Raw genomic sequence first — 17762 nt, forward strand, 5'->3', positions numbered from 1 at the left:
GAGAGACTGGGGCATGATCTTAGACTGGGGTATGATCTGTGATGTTCCCTTTTAACTGTAAGGGGGAATGTGATAAAAAAAATTGTATTGACCGGTGTGTATATTTTGTAGGTGACATAAATATAAAGGGAAGGGTAACCACCTTTCTGTATACAGAACTATAAAATCCCTCCTGGCCAGAGGCAAAACCCTTTCACCTGTAAAGGGTTAAGGAGCTAGGATAACCTCGCTGGCACCTGACCAAAATGACCAATGAGGAGACAAGATACTTTCAAAGCTGGAGCGGCGGGGAACAAAGGGTCTGTCTGTCTGCGTGATGCTTTTGCCGGGACCAGGTCAGGAATGCTCGTCAGAACTTCTGTTAAGTTAGTAAGTAATCTAGCTAGAAATGCATTAGATTTCCTTTTGTTTAAATGGCTGGTAAATAAGCTGTGCTGAATGGAATGTATATTCCTGTTTTTGTGTCTTTTTGTAACTTAAGGTTTTGTCTAGAGGGATTCTCTATGTTTTGAATCTGATTACCCTGTAAGGTATTTACCATCCTGATTTTACAGAGGTGATTCTTTTACTTTTTCTTTAATTAAAATTCTTCTTTTAAGATCCTGATTGCTTTTTCATTGTTCTTAAGATCCATGGGTTTAGGTCTGTGTTCACCTATGCAAATTGGTGAGGATTTTTATCAAGCCTTCCCCAGGAAAGGGGGTGTAGGGCTTGGGGGAATATTTTGGGGGGGAAGACGTCTCCAAGTGGGCTCTTTCCCTGTTCTTTGTTTAACACGCTTGGTGGTGGCAGCATAGGATTCAAGGACAAGGCAAAGTTTGTACCCTGAGGAAGTTTTTAACCTAAGCTGGTAAGAATAAGCTTAGGGGGTCTTTCTTGCAGGTCTCCACATCTGTACCCTAGAGTTCAGAGTGGGAAAGGAACCTTGACAGTAGGGCAACAGAAATAAGTATAATCTTTATATTTCATTTTTACACTTCTCCAGCCATATCCTAGCATAGTTTAAATGGTGCTTATTCCTTCATCTTTGGGAATTCTGCAATACGCCCTTGTGACATTGACAGACGGGTCAACTTGGGTATGACCCATAACAACTTAACAAGAGGCTCTGAAATGTTATCAAGACAATGTACTTGTATATGAATTTCAAAGAGATGCTCTAGACCAGTAATCATGAACCCATTTATTTGCAGCAATAGAAATCAAGGGTAGATGCTAAGTGTATTTGTCTGTGTTTACCTGTATCTTGTTAGAAGTTTAACAATGTAACCAGGTTAGTTTATAGATGCTAATTCCCTTTCATGTCTTAACTGCTTTATAAAATGCATGTGAATGGGTCAGTTAACCTTAAAATCAAAGATGTAAGATACTACATAAAACTAATCGTATTATCTATATTCTCTTCAACTTAATTGTCTATGCTATAATGAACTGCCGGCTAATTGCCTTATGTGAATGAATGTGACTAGTTTACCCTTGTATGCACAGGAAATAGAAGATTAGCTTCAAAGCAACAATCTGCACTGCTTATTCATGTCCTGCTGTGACAAGAGGCTTGTCAGCTTGTTAGGGAACTATAGAGAAAAGCTCCGCACCTGATCCTGCCATTTATAGTCTGCTTAAACTCTGAACAGGGAAAGTCTGAGTCATAAGACAGAGAGCTTCCAAATAACGTTTTGGAAATGCAAGCAAAGACTTGAACATACAGTAACTCCTCACTTAAAGTTGTAGTTATATTCCCGAAAAATGTAATTTTAAGTGAAACAATGTTAAATGAATCCAATTTTCCCATAAGATTTGATATAAATGCGGGGGGTTAGGTTCCAAGGAAATTTTTGGGGGCAGACAAAAGGCATTATATACTGTACACTACTGTACTGTACTGTGGTTGGGAAGTGCCCCTGGCTTACCCCACACAGGCACAGCCCGCTGCAGGCAAGGACACTAGGAAGCACCTTCGCAGCAGCAGTGGCAGCTTACCTGGAGAAGAACAGGCGCTGACTTTGCTGGGGGATGCTCCAGGCCCACCTCTTCCCATCCCCACTCCACTCCAGGCCCACCTCTTCCCATCCCCACTCCACTCCAGGCCCACCTCCACTCCACCTCCTCTCCAGAGCATGCTGCATCCCCGCTCCTTCCCCGTCCCCAGAAAGTCCTAAGCACCACCAAACAGCTGTTTGGCGGCACTTAGGACTTTCTGGGAGGGAGGGGGAGGAGTGGAGATGCAGCGCTTCCCCGTTCCTTCCCCTCACTCCCAGAAAGTCCTAAGCGTCGCTAAACAGCTGTTTGGCGGTGGGGGAAGTGCTGGGAGGGAGGGGAAGGAGGCAGAGAAGAGGGAATTGTGCAATGCTCCCTTGTAAAGTCGCTGCTCTTCCACAAAATCTTACATGCAGTGTACAGAGCAGGCAGCCAAACAATGTTATAAGGGTGCATTGCACAACTTTAAACGATCGTGTTCCCTAATTGAGCAGCGACGTAACTTTGAAACAACGTTAAGCGGGAGGACGTTAAGTGAGGAGTTACTGTACTCTACACCTGGACTGTCTATTGGACTATAACTTTTTAGATTGATTCCAGAAAGACTTGTATAAATCAGCAGCCTCACCATCTCTGTTATGAAACTGACTTAAGGATTTTACACATATTTGTATGTATATTGATCTTTTAGCCTTTTGCAACTTTTTTCTTTCTTTTTCCTTTTATTATTAAACCTTTAGTCTTTTACTTACTAAAGGACAGGCATCTGCGCGATTATTGGGTAAGATCTGAGACTCATAATGACCTGGGGATAAGTGTCCGGTCCTTTGGGATTGGTGAACCTCACATATGGTGAATCCAGTTTTCAGTAACCCCTCACTATATTAGACTTGGCTGTCTAGATGGGGACCAAGGATTAGAATTTAAAGGGGACAGTATTTGGCTTCTTGCTAATCAGTGAGGTGTTACAGAAGCTGTTTTGTTACTGGCTTGGTGAATCTCATTATAGAATAAATTATCAGTTTTGGAGATGGTCTTCCCTATTCCCTACAATCTGCCCTGAGTGTAGCATTCTCAGTGTGGCCCATCCAGGCACCCGGTCACAGCCCTATCAAGCTTTGATTCCATAGTGCAACTGAAGCTCCTGCCTACCACAAGTTGCCCTCCTCTAATCATGTCTAGAATCTTAAAACAGGTGTTGAATGCTGACAGCCCTTGATTTAGAAGCACATATGGGCCCCACTGGAAGCATTTTCTTCTACTAAGACTCCTTTTAGAAAATAGATAGTTGCCTCTGTGCTAAGTGGAAGCAGACTTTGAGGCCTGGAAGGTTGGCTTCCCTTTGGAGGAGAAATCAAGGATGCCAAGTCAGGATATTTTCTTAATTTCAAGTTATTTATTTACACTCTATGCACTTGCTTTTGAACTACAGTGGGTCACAAACAACATACATGCAATTCCCTCTCTCAGGAATCTCAGCCCTAACTCTACTGCCTGGTTCCCAGGAAGCCACTCTACTCCAAGCAATTATCTCTAGTTAGAGAGATTAGGGCAGAAAGCAAACCACACTTGCTGTATGCAACAACTACCCCCAAAGAATCTCCATTGCAAATGTAACAAAAATACAGCATTTATTCGATAACTATACACTGTTCACATGCTAAGAAAAAGAATTTGTAAGATTATGTGTTAACAGCACCACTCAGTAACTCCTCACATAATAGTAACTACTTTCCATGTCTTGCGTTTTCTTTCATGAGGAGAAAAATAGCAACAGTTTTATAGGTACTGATACAAACTATGTATACCAAAATGAAGCCGCCTTTAAAGAATCCCCTTATCCCAATTTAAAGTGCATTGTATGTAGAAGGGTAATATGAAGCTGCATTTTCTTAATTTCAGTTATTGCCTTTCATTATTTTACTACATTATTAAGACTGTTACCATTAATTTTAATACACAAACAAACAATGCATTCAAGTGAATAGTATGCTACTTCTAATTATATATTGCTAATAATGTAATCAATCAACCATTGAGCCTAACAATGACTCCATAACTATTCAAATTATGTTATGACAGAAAGAGCATTTCCCATGTAACAATCATCTCCAAGACAATGATTGCTAGAAAAAAAAATCTATGTAACACTCACATATCAGAGGCACAGTTGTTTTTTATTATTGTTGAAGGCTACCGAATATGAGAAATCTTATCATGTCCACCTGGGGCTGGGAGGATAATAGATTTTTTAGTTTGGCCAGAAAACCAAAAAAATCAGAATAGCGGGGTAATCCCAACTACACATGCATAACGACGGGGTCTAAATTAGCTGTTACCACTCAAGAAAGAGATCCTGGAGTCACAGTGGATAGATCTCTGAAAACTTCAGCTTAATGCTCAGCAGCAGTAAAAAGGCTAAAAGAATATTAGAAACTACTAGGAAAGAGACAGAAAGTAAGGCAGGAAAATATCATAATGTCACTATATAAATCCATGGTGCACCCACACCACTTTGTACAGTTCTAGTTGCCCCATCTCAAAAAGGAAACAGTGGGACTGGAAAAGATTCAGAGAAGGGCAACAAAGATGATAAAGGGTGTGGAACAACTTCCATACAAGGACAGACTAAGAAGACTAGGGCTGTCCAGCTTAGAAAAGAGAAGACTCAAATGGGATATGATCAAAGTCTAACATCATGAATGGTACAGAAAAAGTGAATAGAGTAGTGTTATTTACTCTTTTCCACAATACAAAAAATCAGGGGTCAGCCAATGAAATTAATAGGCAGCAGGTTTAATACAAACAAGAGGAAGTACATTTGTCACACAACACAAAATTTACCTGTGGAACTCATTGCCATGCCCTGTTGTGATGGTCAAAAAGTATAACTGGGTTAAAAAAGGAACTAGATAAGTTCATGGAGGACAGGTCCATCAATGGCTATTCTCAAGATGGTCAGAGATGTCTCCCCATGATCAGACAACCCTAAACCTCTGACTACCCAAAGCTGGAAGAGGAACGCGGGTTGGATTATTCCCACCGTCCTGTTCTGTACACTCCCCTGAAACTCTGGTACTGATCACTGTGAGAAGCAGGATAGTGTGAAAGATGGACCATTGGTCTGGCCCAGAATTGTGGTACTTCTGTTCTTGAATATTCAGTATTGTTCAAAAAATGTTTTTGGTATTTGTCAGCAAATTGGAAAAGGTCTGATCAGCTTCAGAAAACTGTGTATGTGTGTGTCTGTCTATCCACAATAATCTTTAGCCCCATGGTTAAAGTACTTGCCTGGGATGTGGGAAACCTATGTTAGCATCCCCACTCTGCAGAAGGGACTTTTAAACTCAGCTCTCCCTCCTCCCAGATGCGAAGCCTAACTACCAGGTTATAGGCTATTCTGGGGAGGACTGCTCTCAATTTCTCCCCCTGAAGCTGTTCCACTTTGTATAAAGACAAAATTATTCACTGGGTCAGAGTAAGTGATTCTACAGCGTGATGATTAAGTCACTCTCCTGGGAGGTGCAGGAAATGTGATTCAGATCTTCTCTCTGCCTGACTCAGATGAGCAGTTTGACTCCACATCTCCTACCTCCAAGGTGGGTGACTTACTCACCAGGCTACACAGAATCCTCGAGAATCCCTTAGCATCAAAGAACTTTCTTACCTAAGTCTTTTAGATTTTCCTTTCCTTATTTTATGTCTCAGTTTTAAAAGACGACATAAAAAATAGCCTAATGTATTTCAGCCAAAAATACGGGAAGAAAACAGAACACGTATTATAATAGCCTCAGAAAAATAAGTGAATTATATCTTAGCCGGACAGAAGAAAAATAAATAAATATCTGTCATGGTGCTGCAAGTGAGATATGTTGCATAACTCAAACAGTATCAATTTTCCACACATCAAGAATAAAATTTTAAACTCCAATAACTTGAGTGCTTAAGGGCTTGTTCTTCTTAGAAAAATAGTAACAATCTATTTTTTGAAAAAATCAGTCATTAATAATTCCAAACGACTGACTCTCCTTTGAAGTTGTTTTAGGACGGTTTGAAAATTAAAAATATCAAGTTTCAAAGTCAAGATAAACATATTTCTTATTCTCATAATATGCAGCTTTGTTACATAAAATGCTGCCTTCTGTACACTAATCTTATTTGGAACTGCTTTTAAATATTTGGGGCCAGATTCCCTGCTCAAGTTCTGATCTCTTTGCAACGCCTGAGCTGCTTTGTGCAATTGGTGTCAATTATAGTTTGCATATGGTCCATTAAATGAAGGATTGGGGCAGATTAAGAATACAGAAGCCATAACTGGCTTCCTAACAGCTCTTCCCTTTCTCCTGCACAACAAAGCCCTGCACAATCCGATTATTGAATTTCAATCTGTGGGCTTGGGTTTCCCTTGCAAGATCTAGAGAAATTAAAAGTTGGAGGCCTTGATAGCTAAAAATCTTTTTCAAACACACTTTGAAATTTTATCACAATTAGTTAAATATTTAAACTATATCAAAAGAGTTCTACAAATAGTCATCGCTGCTAATATTAGACTGGATATATTGTCCTAGAAGTTTCTGTAGCTTCGTCTCCTCACCTGATTTATACTTTCTTTCTGCCATTCTACCAAAAAAGACAATTTATTTTGAGAAGCCAAAGTAAAATAAGCAACCAAACTGAAAATTACAAAAATGTAAATTATGGAATTACACAATAATAATAATATTATTGTAAAAACATTTCCCTGGGAGATCCTACAGACTTACTTTAAATAATGAGACTTGCAATCCTCTCACAAACATTTTTCTCTTTATATTTTCTTCTTCCACTTTTAACTATCTTTTTCTTTCCCCCATTAATACAATCACACCAAAGAGGACTTGAAAGGGGGAGTTGAGAGTAGTGTATATAAATCAGAAGTTAGGAACTGTAGAAAGCTGATAAGGGAAGCAAAGAGACACAAGGAGAAATATATGGCCAGCAGAATTAAGGACAATAAGGAGTTTTTAAAATATATTAGGAACAAAAAGAATCCTGACAATGATATTGGTCAATTACTAGCTGGAAATGGTAGAATTATCAGTAATAATGCAGAAAAGTCAAACATCTTCAGTAAAGATTTCTGTTCCGTATTTGGGGAAAAAATAGATGACATGGTAATAACAACATTCTTTCCATTCCACTAACATCTCTGGAGGATGTTAAACAACAGCTACTAAAGTCAGACATTTTTAAATTAGCAGGTCCTGATAACTTGCATCTAAGAGTTTTAAAAGATCTGACTCAGGAGTTTGTTGGACGATTAACATTGCTTTTCAAAAAGTCTTGGAGCACTGGCGAAGTTCCAGAAGACTGGAAGAAAGCTAATGTGCAAATTTTTAATATGAGTAAATGGGATTTCCTGGTTAATCATAGACTTGTAAGCCTGATATCAATCTCAGGCAAGATAAAGGAGCAACTGATGTGGGACTCGATTAATAAAGAATTAAAAGAGGATAATATAATTAATACAAATCAAAATGGCTTTATGGAAAATAGTTCCTGTCAAACTAACTATATCTTTTTGTGATGAGATTACAAGTTTGGCTGACAAAGGTAACAGTGTTGACATATCATACTTTGACTTGGTACCAAACAAGATTTTGATGAAAAAAATTGAATGATATAAAATTAACAAGGCCCACATTAAATGGTTTAAAAACTGGCTAACTGATAGTTCTCAAAATTTAACTGTAAACAGAGAAAAATCATTAAGTGGGTGTGTTTCTAGTGGGGTCCTGCAGAGATGGGTTCTTGGCCCTACACTATTTAACATTTTTATCAGTGAGCTGGAAGAAAACATAAATTCATCACTGATCAAGTTTTCAGATGACACAAAAATTGGGGGAGTGGTAAATAATTAAGATGATAGGTCACTGATAAACACCAATCTGGATCACTTGGTAAACTGGACACAAGGAAACAATATGCATGTTAATATGGCCAAATGTAAATGTATTCATCTAGGAACAAAGATGTAGGCCATACTTAGAGGATGGGAAACTCTATACTGGGAAGCAATGACTCTGGAAAAGATTTGAGAGTCATCGTGTATAATCAACTCAGCATCAGCTTCTAATACGACATTGTGGCAAAAGAGTTAATGAGATCCTGAGTGGCATAAACGGGAATCTCAAGTAAGACTAGAGAGGTTATTTTACTTTTGTATTTAGCTATGGTGTGACTACTGCTGGAATACAGTGTCCAGTTCTGGTGCTCACAATTCAAGAAGGATGTTGATAAATTGGAGAGGGTTCACAGAAGAGCCACAGGAATGATTAAACATGCCTTATAGCTATATCTCAAAAAGCTCAATCTATTTAGCTTAACAAAGGCAAGGATAAGGGGGTCATTTGATTACATTCTCCAAGTATCCACATGGAGAACAAATATTTAATAATGGGTTCTTCAATCTAGCAGACAAATGTATAAGATGATCCAATGGCTGGAAGTTGAAGCTAGAGAAATTCAGACTGGAAATAAGGTGTAATTTTTTGACAGTGAGGGTAATTAATCACTGGAACATTTTACTAAGGGTCATGGTGGATTCACCATCACTGACAATTTTTAAATCTAGGGTGCATGTTTTTCTATGCTCTAGGAATTATTTTGGGAAAGATCTATGGCCCTCTGTTATACAAGAGGTCAGACTAGATCATCACAATGGTCCCTTCTGGCCTTAGCAGTTATGAAATCCCTCTCAGTTTTACAAAAACTCAAACTAAAATAAAAGATATCTTGAAGGACTGATTCCTCCTTTAAGTCCCTCTTGGGAGCATCCTTGTTTACAAATGAGGGGTGCTTCAAGGTTGTGGACAACTCAGGAAGCAGTCCTCATCTTAATGCTCATCTTCATTAGACATTTTTACCTCAAGTTAATTGACTGCCAATTAATTCAACATACTTGACATATTTCTAAAAGCTGCTGAGGACACTGCTCCCACGTTTGATCCAGGCTACAAATGTTTGTTCTATACCATAAACTGATCCCCAGGGAAAAGTCTAGTGTAGACATCCTTAGATCTTTAAAAGCAAAGGGTCAGACTGTGAACTACAATGGTCAGCAGTAAAACTGATTGTGAACGCTTAACAGTGGTTAGCAGTAAAATCTAAAGGTTTTATTCTTACAGGAGAAGATAAGGTAAATTAGGAAACCCCATTAGTATCTTCTATCCCTTTTTTCCTCAGTTCCTTAACTAGTTCTCTCATTTCTCTGAACAATCCTGAAATATCTGGATTTTGGGCTTTCACAGAAGATATTGTGCTCTCTAGCCCTTTTTCACCAGAACTTGTTTGTTGATAATAATGTATAATTTTATCAGTTATGTCACTGGAGAGAAAGAGGGCTCTGAGGGATCTATCTACTAATACTTCTACTGTGCTCAGATTTAAAGCCCCATCAATGACATTCTGCATGGGAGAGATTACCTTTCTCCAAGTTTTCACAAACTCCTTTTACTCTCACATGGTTTCTTCTTTCATGATTCTCTATGTCAGAGGTTCTCAAACTGTGGACAGGTTTTTGATGGTCCACCAACTGGTTGCCTAAAAAGAAACCACACAAATCTTTTAAACCCTATGCTCACTATAACTATATTATAAGAATATGTGCAAATCAACTGCCTACTTTTTTGTGTGAAATAAAGAAAATCTTGAGTATTGTAACAAGCCCTTTGAATTTATTATTTTTTAGTTTATTAATTTTACTTATCATAGGGCTTCTGAGTGTGTGTGCACTACCACTGAGTAAGCTCAGCACTGTGGCTCTGGCACTGCAATAGGGTCTCTGAACCCTTATGTCATTGGAGGTGAGGAAGCTTATAGTGCCACAGCACTACTGGTGTAGCCATAGAGCCTTAATCCTCAATCTCAGAGTAGACCTGCTGTGAACACATTTTACTGTAGCACAGAAGCATCAAGTCTGGGATTGTGACACAGTTCCACGATTTTGTAGGGGGAGCAGTTTGGATGCCAGATTTGAAGAGTTTCAGCTGGTTCTAAGGCTTTCAGGGATGTGGTTAACCTGTCAGTCAGTGTTCAAAATGTGGTCAGGGCCATTACAGGATAGGGTTGCCAACTTTCTCATTGCAAAAACATGTACGCTCTTGCCCCGCTCCCTACCCCGCCCTGGCCCTGCTCCTTCTCCAAGGCCCCACTGCCGCTCACTCACTTCCTCCATCGCTTGCTCTCCCCCAGTCTTGCTCACTCGCTCATTTTCACCGGGTTGGGGCAGGGGTATGGGAAGGGGTGAGGGCTCCGGCCGAGGGTGCGGGCCCTGGGGTGGGGCCAGGGATGAGGGGTTTGGGGTACAGGAGGGGGCTCTGGGCTGAGGGGGTGGAGCCAAGAAGGGTTCGGGGTTGGGGCAGGGGTGCGGGCTCTGGCTGGGGGCTGGGCTCCAGAGTGGAGCAAGAAATGAGGGGTTCAGGGTGCGGGAGGGGGCTCAGGGCTGGGGCAGAGGGTTGGGGAGCTGGGGGGGTTAGGGCTCCGGCTGAGGGTACAGACTCTGGTATGGGGCTGGGGATGAGGGGTTTCGGGTACAGGAGGGGGCTCTGGGCGGGGCTGAGGGGTTCAGAGTGTGGAAAGGGGCTCCAGGCTGGGGCAGTGGGCTCAGGGTGCAACGGGGGGCTCCGGGCTGGGGCAGGGGGATCAGGGTGCAGGAGGGGGCTCTGGGCTGAGTCGGAGGGGTTCAGAGTATAGGAGGGGGCTCAGGGCAGGGGGTTGGAGTGTGGGGCGGAGGAGGTGAGGGCTCTGGCTGGGGCTGTGGGCTCTAGGATGGGGCTGAGGAAGAGGGGTTTGGGGTGCAGGAGGGGCTCAGGGCTGAGGTAGGGGTACAGAAGGGAGTGTAGGGTGCAGGCTCTGGGAGGGAGTTTGGGTGCGGGAGGGGGTTCAGGGATGGGGCAGGCGATTGGGGTATGGGAGGGGGCTTAGGGCTGGGGGAAGGGTTCAGGTGCGAGGTGGGCTCCGGGCGGCACTTGCCTGAGGCGCTCCCTTAAGCGGCGACATGTCCTCTGGCTCCTAAGCACAGGGCTAGCCAGGGAGGCTCCGTGTGCTGCCCTCGCCTGCAGACGCTGCCCCCGCAGCTCCGATTGGCTGCAGTTCTCAGGCAATGGGAGCTGCGGAGCCAGCACTCAGGGCAGGGGCTGCATGAGGAGCCTCCCTGACCGCCCCTGCGCCTAGGAGCCAGAGGACATGTCGCTGCTTCAGGGAGCCATGCGGAGCCAGGGCAGGCAAAGAGCCTGCCTTAGCCCCACTGCACCGATGACTGGACTTTTAACAGTCCAGTCAGCAGTACTGACCGGAGCCGCCAAGGTCCCTTTTCGACTGGGTGTTCTGGCCGAAAACCAGATGCCTGGCAATCCTATTACAGGAGTGGGTGAGTGAGGTTCTGTGGCTTTCAATGTGCAGGAAGTCAGATTAGATGATCATGATGGTTCCATCTGACCTTAAAGTCTATGAGTCTTTTGTCTCTAGGCTATTGGAAACCTAAAATTTTTACACTACTAAGCCGTCCCCTTAAAATGGCATGAACTAAAATATGAAAAGATTTCCTCCATTAGTAGGTCCTCTCTATAACAGCCAGTCTGCAGTACAAGAACAGTTAGTGAGGCAAATTCTGCTCCCCTTTATGCTAATATAAATTGGAAGTCACTCCCTAAAGTAAATGGAATTAAACCACCAAAATAAAATTAGAATATGTGAAAGTAGAATCAGTCCTGACTTTCTCAAAATGAATACAGTGCATCAACAGAAATGATACAAAACATTTAGGGATGTGTTACCTAAAATTCTAAGAAGACTCATATATTAACAATCCAATTTCCAGAAATATCAAAATCAACTATTTTCTATTTTCAACAGCGTAACAGGGTAATTAATATCAGGACAATAGCTTAGGGCCAAAATTTCAACTTAAAAAGTTGTAATCTAACTGGGAAAGTCCTAAACATTTTTTTAAAACCCCTCACTCTCTCAAAGAATAATAAATCAATAAAATAAAAATAATGCACTGCTCTAATTAAAGATTATTAGTACCTGCTGACATCATCAACCCAAACTGTCATAAGATAATGTAGCATTTAAATGAATTTGTTCAATAAAAAGAACCATATCCATTTCAGTTCCATTTGGAACGTAATCAAAAGGGCACTTGCTACGCTCAAATTACACTGTGCAAAGTGTAGAAAAGAGGATTCATAATAGAGGATGTGGGGCAGAGTAGCTCTGCTACATGATCAGTCCTGCCCGTCACACACCAAAGAAACTTTTCCATGTGGATGGGACTCAAAGGCTTTGGGGGATGGAGCAGCTGAAGAGTTAAGAGTTAAGGAGCTGCCAATCTTAAACTGTTAGAAACAGAATATTTTTAAATTTCTAAAAAGGAAACAAGACTCATTTTTTTCCCCTCATACACAAAACCAGTATCATTATGGCTTGTAAAACTTTATTTTCTTGACAATAGTGATCCACTCACCTTCATCAGTAATAGTTCCACTGCTGGAGCCACCATTGCTCTTGGCTTGTCTGTGAAAGGAAGACAGAGAGGACTCCGCATTGTGAACCTTAGGGGATGGGGATGGAGATGGGGATGGTGTGAGAGTTGGTGATGTGCTTTTAGATGTAGATGAGGTTCCAGATGGAGGTCTTTTGTTCATCTCCAGTTTCTGCTACAGTTAAAATAGAAATGTTTTTGTTAACTAAAACTACCTTCAATTAATTATTTTAATTAAGGCCGCAATTCAGCAAAGCACTTAAACAGATCTTTAAGATTGTGCTTATTGAAGTCAATGGAGCTACACTGATTCATACCAACTGAAAATCTCACCCCAAAAGGAAAGGGTATTTGTTAATCTCTCAGGACTGGAATAAAGCAGTAATTCCCCACTCCAAACAAAAAGAGATGTAAATGTTCATTTAAATAACTGTTTATAAAGGATAGCATTATCTTAACTTTGGATACAAGTTTTTCATTCACAGATTTAACTAAAGCACTACTGATTTAAAAACATAATTTAGGCCCTGATTCAACAACATACTTAAGATCATCTGATTGACCATCTGTGACGTTATCTAATTAAAATCTGACCATGCAAATCATTGTTGCTACCACTGTTATACAATTGCAACAAATCTTATACAAAATACAACGTATGGCCAGAAAGGATTAAGCATCCTGCAGGATAATTGACCCAGAGTCAGCCATTAGAGAGATGTTAGAACAGTATGTAAATGGTAATTAAGGCCACTCCATGGTAGATAGGCTAGAACTTTGAAATGCAAACCTATATTGTTAGAAATTAGAGGTAATACTAATTGTATGTGTGTACTCATATATTTTTTAATGCTCGCCATGTAAACAGACACTTCCTGTCTGTCACTATAGCTGTTGATTCAAAGATCAAAAGGGAATATTAACATATAGATTAATCTCAGATGAAATGATGTCATTGTTTATATGTCTCTTTAAAGTTTGTGACAGACTGTCGAATGGATAAATTGCCTTATGTTAATCTGTGTGGATAATTACCAGAGATGCTTAGGAAATGGATCTATTCAAAAGTCCCCATAATTGCCTATTGTTCGCTGAAGCACTCCGAGCTGTCCCAAGATGGCCTGAAACTGTATAAAGATGCCTTGGGTCCCAATCCTTTTTATCTCAGATCTGCTTGATGCTTCATGTAGGGAAAGCTTAAGTCATAAGATTGAGATCTCCAGTCTCACCTGAACCACTCTGAATATGGGCATTGGACTATAACCTATGGACTATTTCTGAAAGAACTCTTTGCAACTACATGGCTCACCATCTCTCCTATGAATCTAATCTCAAGAACTGTACTCATGTCTGTATGTATATTGATCTTTTAATCAGTACTCTTTTTTCTTTTTTAATAAATTTTAGTTTAGTTAATAAGAATTGGCTGTAAGTGTGTATTTGGGTAAGATCTGAAATATTCATTAACCTGGGAGATAATGTGTCCAAATCTTTGGGATTGGTAGAACTTTCTTATATGATGAATAAGATTTTCAGTAATCCTCATCATATTTGACTTGGTTTCTGGGTGGAGGCCTAAGGCTGGGTTGCTTTCAGGGAACTGTGTTGTTGGCTTCTGGGTAACCAGTGAGGTATTATAGAAGCTGTTTTGTGCTGGCTTGGTAAATCTAAGTCTTGGAATATCCACCATCTTTGGGGATTGTCTGCCACGTTCTTTGCAGTTCACCCTAATTGAGTGACCTCAGTTGGCTCCCCTGGAATCCCGGTCACACCATCAATAGGACTTCATCAAAAGTTTAGAAGTCAGAGATGTGTTTAAGTGCTTTGCTGAACTGGAGCCATGATGTGTGAAGTTTTTCGCTACATCCTTAGTATTTATATGATTATATAACACTAGGGGAAGTGACAAACTGTTCTGTATATATTCATTTCACATATATTTATTAAATATATGACAGCATGGAAATGGAAAAATGGCATGGATGATGAATGTGAGCATACATGTTTCTGAACAGACCCTGTCAAACAGAGCCATTACACCTCATCTTACAAATTACTCTGAAGCCATGCACCACCTAGTTTAAAGTTTGCATTATATATGGGCCCAAGGAATCTAGATGACTTTCCCCTGGGCTCCTAGATTCACAGTTGTCTTAAGGCCCCTTTATGCTAGTTAGACTGGTGCAAGGGGGCTATAAGGCACACATAAGACATAATATCCTAGTGATTCTGTATCTTTGCAGAAGCTCATATAGGTCATTGCTATAGGGTTGCAAGTTAGTGAAGCTCTTAGGCCACCCTAGCCTGAGCTAGCCACCAGCACATCTTGGAATTTATGCAGGGACAAATTTGCTCCCTGGTCCTTTGGAAATTGTATTATTACTTATTAATATTAATAATATTATTACCTCCTTAGTCCTGCATGTCAAACAGCCATGATTTACATAGTCTAATACAGAGGTGGGCAATCTACAGCCCGTGGGACCATCCTGCCCTGTCCTTGAGCTCCTGGTCGGGGAGGCTGGCCCCTGGCCCCTCCCCCACAGCCTCAGCTCGACGTGCTGCCAGAGCTCTGGCCTGCTGCTCCTGCCGGGCAGCTCAGCAGGGTGGCTGGCTCCAGCATGGTAAAGGGGCGGGGAGCGGGGATGTTGGATAAGGGGCAGGGGGTCCCCAGGGCAGTCAGGGGACAGGGAGCAGGGGCTGGTTGGATGGGACGGAAGTTCTGGGTGGGGGGAGGCGGTCAGGGGATGGGGAGCAGGGGGAGTTGGATGGGGGTGGGGTCCCGGGGCGGTTGGGGTGGAGGTCCTGGGAGGGGGCGGTCAAGGGTCAAGAAGCAGGAAGGATTGAATGGGTCGGGGTTTCTGAGGGGGGGCGGGAAGTGGGAGGGGGTGGATAGGTGGCAGGGACCAGGCTGTTTGGGGAGGCACAGCCTTCCCTACCTGGCCCTCCATACAGTTGCACAACCCCGATGTGGCCCTCGGGCCAAAAAGTTTGCCCACCGCTGGTCTAATACAATATTTGCTTTTTTGCAGCAGCAGCTGCAAGCCCATATCTAATTTTTTCTCTCATATTGAATCCCCAAATCCCTCTCTGTATTACCTCTTTCTATCCTATTATCTGTCATTTTGTTCTTCAGAGGGTTTTTTTCTTAGAATCATAGAATCATAGAATATCAGGGTTGGAAGGGACCTCAGGAGGTCATCTAGTCCAACCCCCTGCTCAAAGCAGGACCAATCCCCAGTTAAATCATCCCAGACAGGGCTTTGTCAAGCCTGACCTTAAAAACTTCTAAGGAAGGTAACATTACCTCCCTAGGTAACGCATTCCAGTGTTTCACCACCTTCCTAGTGAAAAAGTTTTTCCTAATATCCAACCTAAACCTCCCCCACTGCAACTTGAGACCATTACTCCTTGTCCTGTCCTCTTCTACCACTGAGAATAGTCTAGAACCATCCTCTTTGGAACCACCTCTCAGGTAGTTGAAAGCAGCTATCAAATCCCCCCTCATTCTTCTCTTCTGCAGACTAAACAATCCCAGTTCCCTCAGCCTCTCCTCATAAGTCATGTGTTCCAGACCCCTAATCATTTTTGTTGCCCTTCGCTGGACTCTCTCCAATTTATCCACATCCTTCTTGTAGTGTGGGGCCCAAAACTGGACACAGTACTCCAGATGAGGCCTCACCAATGTCGAATAGAGGGGAACGATCACGTCCCTCGATCTGCTGGCTATGCCCCTACTTATACATCCCAAAATGCCATTGGCCTTCTTGGCAACAAGGGCACACTGCTGATTCATATCCAGCTTCTCGTCCACTGTCACCCCTAGGTCCTTTTCCGCAGAACTGCTGCCTAGCCATTCGGTCCCTAGTCTGTAGCGGTGCATTGAGTTCTTCCGTCCTAAGTGCAGGACCCTGCACTTATCCTTATTGAACCTCATCAGATTTCTTTTGGCCCAATCCTCCAATTTGTCTAGGTCCCTCTGTATCCTATCCCTGCCCTCCAGCATATCTACCACTCCTCCTAGTTTAGTATCATCCGCAAATTTGCTGAGAGTGCAATCCACACCATCCTCCAGATCATTTATGAAGATATTGAACAAAACCGGCCCCAGGACCGACCCCTGGGGCACTCCACTTGACACCGGCTGCCAACTAGACATGGAGCCATTGATCACTACCCGTTGAGCCCGACAATCTAGCCAACTTTCTACCCACCTTATAGTGCATTCATCCAGCCCATACTTCTTTAACTTGCTGACAAGAATACTGTGGGAGATCGTGTCAAAAGCTTTGCTAAAGTCAAGAAACAATACATCCACTGCTTTCCCTTCATCCACAGAACCAGTAATCTCATCATCTCTATCTAATCTCTTCAAGTGCATTGTCTGCATTTATCTAAATTAATTACAATCTCAGTGATTTATGCTCAGTTCTCTAATCCTTAGTCCTGTAGGTTATTCTTCAATTGCTTTCCTTTCTGCGCGGCTTTTCTAATCTCTTCTAGTTTGACACTGCCTGCAACCTTGATCAACATAAAATCACTACACCTCCTACACTAGTCATTCTCAGATTTGGGGCTGTGACCCTCAAGTTGGGCCCTGAGTAGTTCTGTGAGAGATACAGACGAGCTTCATTTTTAAAATATGTAAAACTGTCAGAGCCCTTTTTTTTCAACCTAAAATGGTTACTTACCCCAAGTAGTTGAGGCTCTTCAAGATTTTGAATCCGACGGTAGGGGCACATGCACTTAATGTGTGCAACAGGGGTGTCTTTTGAATAGCAGCGTCAGTTGGGGCCACACATGCACCTGTGTCTCCTCCTTTTCCCATGTGAGGTGGAGTGGCTGCAACCTTCTGTGAGTTTCCTCCTTGCAATTCAAAGCCCATGTTTGCTATGGGCTTCAAAAGAGGGGAGTTGTGGATCCCACAATTCCAACAACTCTCAAAGAACTACAGTTACTATAGGGTAAAGTACCATTCTTTATTATTCCAGTGTGTGTCAGTGAGGATCACACTGTAAGTGGCTGGCAAGCAGTATCCTCGTCAGATGTGGGACTGAGGAGTTTCAGCTTCACTAGTCAAATAGTAACATCAGTACTGCTCCCCCAAACTTAGCAACTGACCTAGCATCTAAGTCCAATGCATCATGTTCAGCAAGGTCAGTGGGTTACTCTACATCACTGTCTTGCAGATTTCAGATAGCAATACATATCAGAAGCAGGTGGAGGATGTTGCTTGAGCTCTAGTGGAGTGACTCTTAGC

General features: G+C 42.1%; 1 protein-coding gene across 2 annotated transcripts in view; it reads right to left on the reverse strand.

The window, feature by feature from the left end:
• Nucleotides 1–17762, reverse strand: part of ANKS6 (ankyrin repeat and sterile alpha motif domain containing 6) — an 87000-nt gene that overhangs the window by 23149 nt on the left and 46089 nt on the right. For both annotated transcript variants that reach the window (XM_074945098.1, XM_074945099.1), the window contains exons 12-13: nucleotides 12485–12677; nucleotides 9442–9558 (exon numbers count right to left, since the gene is read on the reverse strand). In XM_074945098.1, the coding sequence (XP_074801199.1) occupies nucleotides 9442–9558; nucleotides 12485–12677 (310 nt within the window). The remainder of the gene's footprint in view (nucleotides 1–9441; nucleotides 9559–12484; nucleotides 12678–17762) is intronic.

The sequence above is a fragment of the Natator depressus genome, chromosome 2 (genome assembly GCF_965152275.1).
Source record: "Natator depressus isolate rNatDep1 chromosome 2, rNatDep2.hap1, whole genome shotgun sequence".
Lineage (NCBI taxonomy): Eukaryota > Metazoa > Chordata > Testudines > Cheloniidae > Natator > Natator depressus.